Source organism: Myotis brandtii, unplaced genomic scaffold (genome assembly GCF_000412655.1).
Source record: "Myotis brandtii unplaced genomic scaffold, ASM41265v1 scaffold1038, whole genome shotgun sequence".
Lineage (NCBI taxonomy): Eukaryota > Metazoa > Chordata > Mammalia > Chiroptera > Vespertilionidae > Myotis > Myotis brandtii.
The window spans coordinates 921,953-934,665 of NW_005353490.1; the positions used below are offsets into that span (position 1 = coordinate 921,953).

Genomic DNA, 12,713 nt, shown 5'->3' on the forward strand with positions numbered 1-12,713 from the left:
GAATTTCGTGCACCGGGCCCCTAGTCATTACATAAAAGGGTACGGTCTTTTTTTTTTTTTAGTTTTATTCATTTCAAACGGGCTGGATCCGGCCCGCGGGCCGTAGTTTGCCCACGGCTGCTCTAACCACTTAGCAACACTGGCCAGGGCTCCTTTCTGATTCTTAAGTCTTGAGATCACCATCTCTTTTTCTGTCACATACACCCATCTCTCTTCCCTTGCAACTCCAAAGAGGTGGTATCTGTCTGGGGATTGCCCATTCAATACTGGCATCAGCTACTGATTAATCTTTGGGATTCCAATCGATTACTGATTAAACAGCCTGACTGATCTATAAGACTCAGTTGTCCTCAAATATTTAAGGCAATGGTATTCAATCAATTGTATTCTGAGCTTAAAGAATAAACCAGGCATATCACCAATACTCATAATGTAAGCCTCACAAACACTTAAACTCAAACTGTAGGATCACTCTCACCTTCTGAGACCATACCTTTAGATCAACATATGCACGCTTCACCTACCCGGAATTTCTTCTGTAACATCTGAGGATTCAGTGTTCGGAAGAGCTGAATCAAAGTTCTAGCAGACATCATTACATCTGTAAAATAATACCTTTAATTTAGAAACTCCAGAGCTAAGTGTCTTTTGAGATAAAAATGAATCATCCTATATTCTTTGGTCTACAGAGACTAATATGCAACTTACTCTTATCTTTGTGTGTTTTATACTGAGCCAGGTCTTGGAGAAGTTCTTCAGTCATGGCTAGAGGACATCGAGCTGTTATCTCCTTTATAGCATTAATTCTAGAAAAGGAAAAAACATTTAAAAGAACCCAAAAAGCAATTTCATATGGTTCAATTTAAGAAGGTGTCCTAAAAAGACTAAAAAGGGATAGAAGAAGTTCGGTTTTATAGAGCTTAGGTCTCTAAAACTGCAACACAGGAGAGAATGTGAGAGTGGGCAGCCTTAGAGGGCTTTGTTCCAGAGAGCTTACTACCATTTTCCCTACCAGTGGTATAGGAAATAGTATCTTCTTTACAAAGTAAATAATGGTAGCATTCACTTGCTAACTCTAAGGGTAAACGGGACTAGGTCAAATAAGAAAAGCTAAAGATCTTTAGAGCTGTTATAAGTCCATAAAAAGTAGCTCTCAACATACTGCTTAGTTATCAGGACAGATTAGATAATTGTTAAACCAGTACTCACACTCATTAAGCATTTTTAAATGAATCAAAAGGGCTACTGAACTGTCTAGGAATTAAAGAGTGATTCAACAATAAATCATTTGTTCCAGAGGAAGATATGAAATCAGGGTAGAGACAGGAGAAAAATGCTGATCGCCAAACAATCATTCATTTGAAAAAGTGAAGCTAGTAAAAAAACAAAATGTTGATTAGAAAGATAAATATCTTTTATCTGACTCCCTCCTCAAAATTCTAACCAATAAAGTAAAAATATCAAGCCTCCTGAGAAGACTAAAGTATATTTTGAGGCCACACTGCCAGCTGAAACTTCCATCCTGGTCATGTAAAGCTAACCTAGTACATTAAAAACATCCAGTGCCTCCAGCCACATTCTACATACCCTACTGTCATGACTTCCCCAGAGTTCTTGTCGGTAACAAAATTGTTGGCCACAGTCATGAGCAAGGATTGAATGACCTGAATTGGGAATAAAAGAAGAGTGCTGGTAAGATATCTGCACCTACTCAAATATTTGAGGATGAAGCACAACAGATTATTCACAGTAGGAAACAGCATTCCACCTTTAGTTTGGGAGTGTGACGGAATTAAGACTGAGGAGGACAGATAAAAATACTCTACTTTGGGTTTTGTCTCTGTAGCGAACTTCAGATTAAATTTTGCTCTCCTTTAAGGTTAGTTTTCAATATGGATTAAAGAAATTGCTTTAACCCAGGATAATCCAATCCCAATACCGTTTAAATCAAAGAAAGGCATTATCAGCTTTGAAAAGTAATCACATTTAACCAAAAGTAAGGACAAACTCATATTCTTGACCTCCCATCATAAAACTTGGCAATTAAAATAAGAATTCTCAACAACTTGTTCAAAACAGTTTACTTCCTATAGTAAATTTTTTTTCAATTTCTGTAAGTAAACTTCTGTATATATCTCCCTAAGAGTTAAAGTCGCTTCTACTCAAAATAAATAAATAAATAAATAAGGGTGGGAGGGACAGTAATCCCTGTGGGAAAAGCCACATGATATACTTAATGGTAACACTGCGATGCACTAGATCCAGACAAAAGTAAGGTTTAAGACTTCTCACCTCTGGGGGTACTAGGTGATGAGATGCTTGTGCAGCAAACAGAAGGATCTTTGTTACTTCTAAAAATGTAAGAGGTTAGAAAGGTCATAGTGGGTTTACTGCTGTTCTCTGAACTATAGCAAACATGGCAAGGACATTCTGGCCCTAACGCTGCTGCTTACTCCACATGAACACTCCGCCCCCTTGCTTCCTTCAAGCACCTACTCAACTGCTGCCTTATCAAAATGTCTAATCGCATAATCTAAAATAGAACCTGCCCCAGCACTCCCTACTGTCCTTATTTTGCTTCCTCTTTCCTTAAAACTCTTATTTTCACCTGGACATATACAGGATCTGAGTACTCTATTCCCTTGTGACCACCCTAAGTTTCAAGGAAGAAATTGGCTACATTGTGTTAATGTTACACTTTTGAAGGAGCTATTCAAAATGGTGTGCAATATAAACTTATGAACTGTTTATTTCTGGAATTTTCCATTTAAATTTTTTTTTGGACCTCGGGTAACTGAAGCTATAAAAGCAAAACTGCAGATGAAGGACTACTTTAAAAAAAGACTTGCTTTGAGAAACCAATTCATTCGTCTTTCCACCCCCACCACCCATAATTATTTTTTAAAGTTGATGAGCAGAACAATTAACCCAGGGAAGATTCTGGAAAGAAAACATGAGTTTCTCTCCCCTTCTCTGAAACAACACATCTCACTCCTAACTCTTTATCTTTACAAATTACAGAAGAAAAAATTCTGGATGGTTATTTTAACCCCTAGATGACCTAGATGACCAAAGAAACATATGAGTGTGCGACTTACCTCTTTGGTGGGGCTGCAGAAACCTTTGCACAAAGGGATAGAAGTTGAAAAGAAAAAGCTGTGGGGGGAAAAACGCAAACTTTAAAATTTCTGTAACTAAAGCTAAACTATAAGTTCACTTTTCCAAATCCAATTATATCACTAAGTTCAAATCTAAATAGCATCTAGTATAATCTGATCACCAAAAACACCACAATTTTGGTTTTATTATTAGATACCAGACCAACCACTTTGGAGGAATTACTCAGAGCTCTATTTTAGAGAAAAAAACACTACCACTCTGGAGTATACCTAATCAAGGTGACATGGGTCCTGTTATTAAAGCAATTGCCATTTTTAAAACTGATTTTAGAGAAAGGGAGAGGGGGAGAGAGAGAGAAGGAGGGAGAAAAACATCGATGTGACAAACATGCATCGGTTGCCTCCCATCTGGGGTTGAACCAACAACCTGGGTATGTGCCCTGACTGGAAATTGAACCTGCCGCCTTTTGGTGTATAGGACAATGCTCCAACCAACTGAGCCACACCGGCCAGGGCAAGCAGTTGCAATTTTTAACTTTAAGAAGAGGAAATTTGGAGATGGACTAGTCTTTATCAAAGTTCATTATGTGAAAATAAATTAATTTTTTCTATTTTACCCACAGAACAAAACCATGGCCAAAGTAACAGGGAAGGTTTGGGTTCAATATAAAGATGGATGTCCAATTGTAGTCAGTTGTGAAACTCTGTATCATTTCCATCAACCATGCTTAAATTACAAACCGCTTTTGGTTATCAAGCTCAAATTCAGGTTGGACATAAAATTACCACACAAATATATCAAGAATTGACTTGGCAATCCTGCCTTAGATCTGTAGACCATAGAGAAAAATCAGTTTATTCACTAAAGTGTTGTTTTTCTTAGAGAAAGAGAATGAGTGCTTTCATTTTTAAGTTGATCTATGTCTATACTGTTTAATTTTCAGTAAATAAGCCAAACCTGTTTTACTTTATTCATTAAACTTTTTCTTTAAGAAAGCAACATATTCAATGATTTTCAGAATAGCAGCACTAGTCACAAGAGCAAAATGATGGGGAACAACCTCAATGGTCATTTCTTCACGGCCTAAATTTTTGGGAATCTCTTCTACAATGCCATTTGGTCCAAGAGTGTGTGTGAAGTTTCCATACGTATATTATATAATCACCAAGGAGCTCTTGCAGTCTAACTTAACATAAAATAAATGAGCACAGAATTCAGCTTTGCAAACATGACAATCTCCTACTAGAGGGGTCTGGAACTTAGGAAAGCTATGAAGGAATAAACTGTGAAATGTAGTAATAGGCAATAAAAATATGTAGGTTGTGTTGGCTCAGAAAAATGTATGTGAAACAAAATAAGAAAAATAGAACACAAAATGTCCTGTCCATAAATATATATACAATTTAACATTTATACTTACTAATAAGAAAAAAAATTATAATAATAGTATTTTCAGAGTAAAAGATTTTATTCTTCTCTAAATTGTATGAATTTAAATGATTTGGGGGATAAAATTAAGCCACTCTACTACCTTAGAGGCTTTCTTTTAGCAAAAATAATTCTATTTCCAATACCCACCAAGAGAAACAATGTAATTCAAACCTCGTGAATTCCCACCAATCTGGAAATGAGGTTCATGAGCATCATCTTCACTTCAAACCTCTCCTTAGAGCTCTCTAGCTGCTTTAGTAGTTTTTCTGCAAAATCTAAAAGAAAGTATCAGAAAAGTACACTATGGGTCCATGGTCTGTACAACATTATCTTACAGATGTAGAGAAAGGCAGGAGTTAGATCAGCGACTCTGGTATGGCTGTACCTGAAATCACTCTGTTGAACCAGGATGGTATAAACAGCAGTATGACAGAAGGTGAAAAGATTCACACACGGGGCAATACAGTTTCAATAATGCCGCAAGTTAGGTCTTAAGGATGCTCAAGGTTTTAAGCATCAACATGCTGAGTGACTGTTTAATAGGTGCTCCATTTAACAGTTGTTCTTCAACTTCAGTTTCTCAACATGTGGTCCACAGAACACCAGCAGCTGGTCCACACAGTACTTTTGTAGAAATACAGAATCTCAGGTCCCAAGCCAGACCTACTGAATCAATCTGCACTTTAACAGGATCCCCAGGTGATTCTATCTATATGCACCTTAAAGTTTGAGAAACACTGACCTAGAGGAGGGGCCAGCAAACACTACTGTACAGAGCATTTAAAAGCCCTAATGTCACCCAGCCAGTGTCGCTCAGTGATTGAGCACTGGCCTATGAACCAGGAGATCATGGTTTGATTCCTGGTCAGGGCATATGCCCAGGTTGCCGGTTCAATCCCCAGTGTGGGGTGTGTAGGAGGCAACTGATCAATGATTCTCTCTCATCATTGATGTTTCTGTCTCTCTCTCCTTCTCCCTTCCTCTATGAAATCAATACTAATAAAAAAATAAAAATAAAAGCCCCAATGTCCAACTGCACCCAATACCAACTAATCAGTCTCTGGGGATAACAGGACCCAAGCACCAGTATAGTTTACAAATTCTCTGAGTGAGTCCAATTTGCATTCCAGTTTGAGAACTGGTATTCTAGAATAAGGTTTCTCAAACTTTTGGTTTCCACAGACCAGTTTTTTGTTTTTTCTTTAAAAAAAGGACAAAAGATCATCAATTTTTCATTTAGTCAAGCACAATGTTGTCCTACCATTATTGTGTTGTTAAAATAAACATTTTAGAGAGAGCTGTTCTTCCATGTTTTTCTTATTTTGCTATGACTGAGAATCACTGTTTCAGAACATAAACTAGTAACAGCTACCACCAACTAGTAACAACTAAGTATTTACTGATTGTCTATTAAGCCCCAGGGATCTTATATTCCCTGGTAACTCTGAAGGTAGGAAACTAACTAGGCAGAGATCAGGCCAATAAGAAATTGCAAAGTCATAATTATAGTACCTTGAGGATCATGAATCAAGTGAATAGCTGAAAAGTTAAACACCTCTGGTTTTTTCTTCTTCTTTTGTTTCTGAAACAAAGGGAAAGAAAAAACATTTACTTTCTGAATTACAGTAATGAGGCCCTTGGGGTTAAATGTGCTAATGTGCTAAAAGTTGTCATCAAGTCCACCACACTGTTTAAAAAGAAGACAAAATCTTTGTTCCAAAAACCTTTCTTTCATAAAAAGAGTATAGATGGTTTTTGTCTTTTAAGATTCACTAGTAAAACTTAAAGGAATTTGGCAATATAAAAATTAACCACGTAAGGGCCAAATTAATGATTCTCAGAATAATCATTACAAAATATAAAATGTATTTTATTCATGTAAACTTCTGAGAAGATATGCCTACCAAAGATATCCTAATATAGGTCATCTCAATCAGAACAAGTGAAAAGTAAATTTAATCTAATTTATTCAAGTCACAGATTTTGCTAGAGCTGAAAATTAAATTCATCCCAAAATTAGTGCTTAAAAACTCATTACACATTTCTACTAGTAAGTCTTTCAGAAATGTGCTTTATTTCAAATTCTTAAAAGCGTTTGCTAAAAACCTTTTCTACATTCTAATGATTCCTAACCTCATTTCCCAGGTACAAATCTCACCTTGAGCACTTTCATAGCCTTTTCCAACCTCTTCTTGTGCTTGGAGCTTTTCTTCCCTGTGGCATACTGCACTAGCAGGTCTCTTGCTGTTGGTCCTTCATCCTAAAAAAAAACCTACTTTGTAAAACTGTAAATAAGGAAAGTCTGCATAGAAGCTAAGAGTAATCCTTTCAACCACTTCTTCATACTTACACACTTTGAACACAGCCATTAAAAATGAACAGGATTTCTAAAAGTCAATAAAAAATATTTTCCCATGTGCACAAACAGGCATAAACAAAGACTTTGACTGCAGCATTGATTTTTACCTTTGTATTTTCTTTTTTTAAAAATATCAATATTTTTAAAATTTATCTTTATTGTTGAAAGTATTACAGATGTCCCTCTTTTTCCCCATTGACCTCCTCCACCCGGTACCTCTCCCCTGCCCAGACTTCATCACACTACTGTCCTGTGTCCATGGGTTATGCATATATGCATATAAGTTTTTTGGTTAATCTCTCCCCACCCACCCCTGCCTTCCCTCTGAGATTCATCAGTCTGTTCCATGCTTCTATGTCTCTGGATCTATTTTGTTCATCAGTTTATTTTGTTCGTTAGATTCCACATATGAGTGAGATCATGTGATACTTGTCTTTCTTTGACTTATTTCACTTAGCATAATACTCTTCAGGTCCCTCTATGATGTCTCAAAGCATAAGAGATCCTTCTTTTTTAATTTTCCTTTTAATTTTTATTAAAGTATAATATATTGACAGACTGCAACTTTGCTCTAATTTGAAAAACAAACTGGAAACAAATATTTATGAACAGGAAAATTTTTAAGTATAATACATTTATATTCAGAAATATGATGTGTAGGGTAAAAGCATATGGCAGAGAGGAACAAAATAGAAACAGAGGAATGGATACATGGAACAGACTGACAAAGGCCAGAGGAGAAGGGGGTGGAGGTGGAGGTGGGGGGGGGACTGGAAAGGAGGTTGAAGAGATTAGCCAAAGAACACAGATTCATAACCCACAGACATAGACAACAGTATGGTGATAGCCAGAGGGACAGGGAGGTGGGGGCTGAGTGGAACAGGCAAAGGGGAGGGGTAAATGTTGGACCACTGTAATAGTGTCAACAATTTTTAAAAAAAAGCATAGGGCAGATTTACATACACTAACAGAATAAGCTCTAAATGCATTGGTAAGTATATATTGACACAAAGAAAGCAACCTGCAGTATAATATGTGTATTATTTACATATTTTAAAAACCTACTGTGGCTTGGCTGGCATAGCTCAGTGGTTGAGCATCAACCTATGAACCAAGAGGTCACGGTTCGATTCCCGGTCAGGGCACATGCCTGGATTGCGGGCTCAATCCCCAGTATGGGGTGTATAGGAGGCAGCCAATCAATGATTCTCTCTCATCATTGATGCTTCTATCTCTGTATTCCTCTCCCTTACTCTCTGAAATCAATAAAAAATTTTAAAAATAAAATAAAAAAATAAAAACCTACTGTGCATATAAGACAATCATATACACACCTACATATATAACTGCAAGGGGAAACAAAGTAGTTATCTGTGAAGAAGGGATGGGGAAGTGCAAATAACACAGGGTCAAGCAAATTTCTATTTTATCTATAGTATCTGAAACTTTTTACAATAAAAATGTATTACTCATACACCATTTAATAAGATAAAATGAATTACAAGATATTATTATATACTAGTGGCCCAGTGCACGAATTTGTGCACATTGAAAGAAAATTAATTAGAAGAAATATGTTAATATCGCTATTCGCCCTTTCTCTATAATAGAAGTGTCAACCAAATTCATGATCAACAATGACAGATCAAAACACACACATTGCGTTGGTGGTATAGTGGTGAGCATAGCTGCCTTCCAAAACACACACATACAACTGGCGCCAGGGAGAGCTTTGTATGTATCGCCCATGCGCAAGTCAACTTAGTGTTTTATATGTATAGAATAAACCTGCTTAATTAGACCTGCTTTCTGATGTAGCTAAACTTTTTCCAGCCCAGTGAAGCACCCCAACTTATTTTAGGTAATTGTCAGCAACACAGCAGCAAATGTCAACACGAAGCAAATTATTATTGTAGTTCACGCAGGGAGAACAAAGGGTAAAATATTTAACTGTAGCAGTGTTTGACTATATTCTGCACAGTGAGAAAAACTGAAGTCATTTTCAAGGTCCACCATTTCTTCTTTTCAGTTGGGTCAAGTTTCTAAACTTTCTAAATCTCCATTTTCCAGTTAACGAAAAGAAAATAGAATTCCACCAAGTCTCCTATCTACCTACTCCAGGACTTCTGTGAGGATCAAATGAGATGAGGCACGTGAAAATGCTTCACAGACATTTGGTTAAAGTGTGAAATGTTTGCACCTGGCTATAAAGCAAGGCATGTTCCGGGGCTGAAGAAATGCAAGGAGGCTAGGGAGAGTAAGCCAGGAATGCTATATGACGGTTACCCAGCGCCCACAGCTACCGTTTCCAGACTGGGTTGGGCTGTGGGCCGCATTTTGCGCCATGGAGTCTCGGCACCATTGGCTGCGATTTGGTGGGGTGTCACTCTGGGGTGGTGGTAGGGCCTGTGTCCCACTTGGGGGAAGCCGAGTGTTGCTTTGTGGGCACAGAGGTTTCTCTGTGTGCGTCATGGCAGCTCCTGTGTTGAGCTGCCCCCTGGTGGTCAGTGGGCACCATAGCAACTGGTCAGACACTTAGCATATTAGCCTTTTATGTATATAGACTAGAGAGGCCCACGATCAGGGATGATCAGGGCCTTCCTTCTCCTGGCTGCTGGCTGCCGGTCAGGGCCTTCCTTCCTTCCTTCCGCGCCGCCCCCTGGTGGTCAGCGCACGTCATAGTGAGCGGTTGAATTCCCAGTCGGTCAAACTCCCGAGGGGACAATTTGCATGTTAGCCTTTTATTATTATATAGGATTCCAGTATGCTTATTAAAATGCTAAAATAGGAAGGGAAATTTTTCTCCTTTTAAATTTAATTAAAAGTATTTTTTTAATGAATAAAATTTCATATAATATATCTTGATTTTTCCTTTTAAAGATGCCATGATATTACTCCTCTCCATTCCCCCACTTTGAACTTCTATGATGTCAATACTCACCTCAAAGTGTTGGCATCATCCCCTAACCGGTTTGGCTCAGTGGATAGAGCATCAGCCTGCGGACTCAAGGGTCCCAGGTTCAATTCCGGTTAAGGGCATGTGCCTTGGTTGCAGGCACGTTCCCAGTGGGGAGTGTGCAGATCGATGTTTCTCTCTCATTGATGTTTCTAACTCTCTATCCCTCTCCCTTCCTCTCTGTGAAAAATCAATAAAATATATTTTAAAAAAAAATGTGTTTGCAGCAATTTTCATTCTAAGTTTATATAGTGAGGTATAGTAACTGTTTTATAACTAATAACAAGAGTGAATGAATCTAAATTTTATTAGTTACTTAACCAATCTTACTAAAGTTAAGTGACAAATTCTAAACTATAAAATCTCCACATGGCAGAACTCAATAAAGGATAAATGTAACATGTAAATTCCTTTCTAATGTAAGCAGTCGTGGATTTTACCATTTTCCCTGAAAGCAATAATGAAATCTCATAAGCTGTAAAATTCAGAAGCATTTATGGTTAAACTAACCTCCGATTCTGAGTCGCTGTCTTGTTTTTCCTCTTCATCTTTCCCAAGGAAGAATGTTAAAGCAGCAACTAATATCTAAAGATCAATCAGAACAAAAAATTACTCATCCTATCTTACAACAAAGAATAAATACTTCTGTCTACTCTTTATATAAGTGTACACAAAAGGATCTAAAGAAAATTAAAAATGGGATTTGAGCTCATTTTCTCAATTAAAACATAATGCTTTTATAACATTACTTGTCCTAAAAAATATATAATTAAAAAAAATCTTAGATAAAAATACCTAGGCTCTACATAGTTATCCTTCAAGTAGACTGTCAAGAATTTCCATGCCATGGCTTGGTAGGTCAGTTGGTTAGAGCCTCATCCTGATACATGACAGTTGTGGGTTTGATTCTTGGTCAGGGCACATACAAGAATTCAACCAATGAATGCATAATAAGGGGAACAACAAATCAATGTTTCTCTCTCGCGCTAAAAATAAAAATATCAATTAAAAAAAAAGAATTTCTACTTCCCCCCTACAAAAAAGTGACATTACAGTCCTTTTAATAGAAAGTCAAACATATCCTTAATTATCTTTCAGCTGTGTCTGAGCCCAATAAAATAGTCAACAATTACAGGAAAAACATAAAATCAACACTATTGTTTAATACATAGCATTTTACATCACTCATATGTAGAATTGTGCACCTGAAACCATCATAATTTTATTAACCAGTGTCATCCCAATAATTTCAATAAAAAGGGGGAGCCCTAGCCGGTTTGGCTCAGTGGAAAGAGCGTTGTCCTGTGAACTGAAAGGTCCCAGGTTCGATTCCAATCAAGGGCACATGCCCAGGTTGTGGGCTCAATCCCCAGTGGGGGGCTTGCGGGAAGCAGCCAATCAATGATTCTCTCTCGTCATTGATGTTTCTATCTCTCTCGCCCTCTCCCTTCCTCTCTGAAATCAATAAAAATATATTAAGAGAAAAAAAAAGGGGGGGGAACCTTCATGATAATTTTGACTCTTCTAAAGCACAGGTTGATGAAGCAGGAAATGGCGTATACACAGAGCACCAGTAAAATGAACTACATACTCCCTCTTCCTCATATACCATTCTCCTTTACTCTCTATGGAGAAGCAGACCACTCACAAACAGTGCCTTCACACAGTCATACAGATGCTCACCTTGGTGACCTTAGAGAAACACGCAGTTGTTATAACATTGACAGTTTTGGCATCGTTCCTGGGGAAAAACAAATGAATGTTATAAAGTAAGTTTTCATTCTATTGTACTTGACAGCACAATGGCACAAAATAAATAATATAATAAACATTTCTGACTTGTTAGAATTCCTAGCTATAATAATTTTAAAAAGTCATAAGTTGCTAGTCAACCACAGTTTGATTACTTAATTTAATACTAATTAAACTTAAGCTCAGTCTTACTTCAGAAAATTATGCAGTCATTAAGACTCATGGCCCTAGCTGTGTAGCTCAGTTGGTTTGAGCATCATCCCGATACAAAAGATTGCGAGTTTGATCCCCGGGCAGGGCACATACAACAAGCATGTCAAACTCATGGCCGGCAGGCCGCATGTGGCCCACAGTGCATATTTTTGCGGCCCAGCCAATATAACGGTATGTAAGAAACGTTTAATAAAAATTCCGTAACTTAATTTTTACAATATCCTGTTATACAGTGATGGCAAACCTATGACACGCGTGTCAGAGGTGACACGCGAACTCATTTTTTTGGTTGATTTTTCTTTGTTAAATGGCATTTAAATATATAAAATAAATATCAAAAATATAAATCTTTGTTTTACTATGGTTGCAAATATCAAAAAATTTCTATATGTGACACGGCACCAGAGTTAAGTTAGGGTTTTGCAAAATGCTGACACGCCGAGCTCAAAAGGTTCGCCATCACTGACCTAGAGGGTATTATTCTAAGTAAAATAAGTCAGACAGAGAAAGACAAATGCCATATGATTTCACTTATTTGTGGAATCTAAGAAACAAAATAAACAACCAGAATTGAAACAGACTCATAGATACAGAGAACATTTTGATGGTTGCTAGATAGGAGGCAGGTGAGGGATGGGTGAAAAAGATGAAGGGATGAAGAAGTACAAATTGGCAGTTACAGAATAGACATGGGATGTAAAGTACAGTATAGGGAACATAGTCAGTAATACTGTGACAACTCTGAAGGGTGTCAGATGGCTACAGATTTATCGAGGTGACCACTTTGTAAGTTATTTAATGTCTGGTCACTGGGTTGTGAACTGTAAATGAAAAATAAAACATGATTTTATTTATTTATTTTAAAAAGATTTAAAATAATTA

General features: G+C 37.3%; 1 protein-coding gene across 2 annotated transcripts in view; it reads right to left on the reverse strand.

Moving 5' to 3' along the window:
* Nucleotides 1–12,713, reverse strand: part of SDAD1 (SDA1 domain containing 1) — a 31,811-nt gene that overhangs the window by 8,697 nt on the left and 10,401 nt on the right. For both annotated transcript variants that reach the window (XM_005856640.2, XM_005856641.2), the window contains exons 7-16: nucleotides 11,550–11,607; nucleotides 10,377–10,451; nucleotides 6,710–6,811; nucleotides 6,064–6,133; nucleotides 4,723–4,826; nucleotides 3,099–3,156; nucleotides 2,293–2,351; nucleotides 1,588–1,664; nucleotides 709–806; nucleotides 525–601 (exon numbers count right to left, since the gene is read on the reverse strand). In XM_005856640.2, coding sequence (XP_005856702.1) covers nucleotides 525–601; nucleotides 709–806; nucleotides 1,588–1,664; nucleotides 2,293–2,351; nucleotides 3,099–3,156; nucleotides 4,723–4,826; nucleotides 6,064–6,133; nucleotides 6,710–6,811; nucleotides 10,377–10,451; nucleotides 11,550–11,607 — 778 coding nt within the window. The remainder of the gene's footprint in view (nucleotides 1–524; nucleotides 602–708; nucleotides 807–1,587; nucleotides 1,665–2,292; nucleotides 2,352–3,098; nucleotides 3,157–4,722; nucleotides 4,827–6,063; nucleotides 6,134–6,709; nucleotides 6,812–10,376; nucleotides 10,452–11,549; nucleotides 11,608–12,713) is intronic.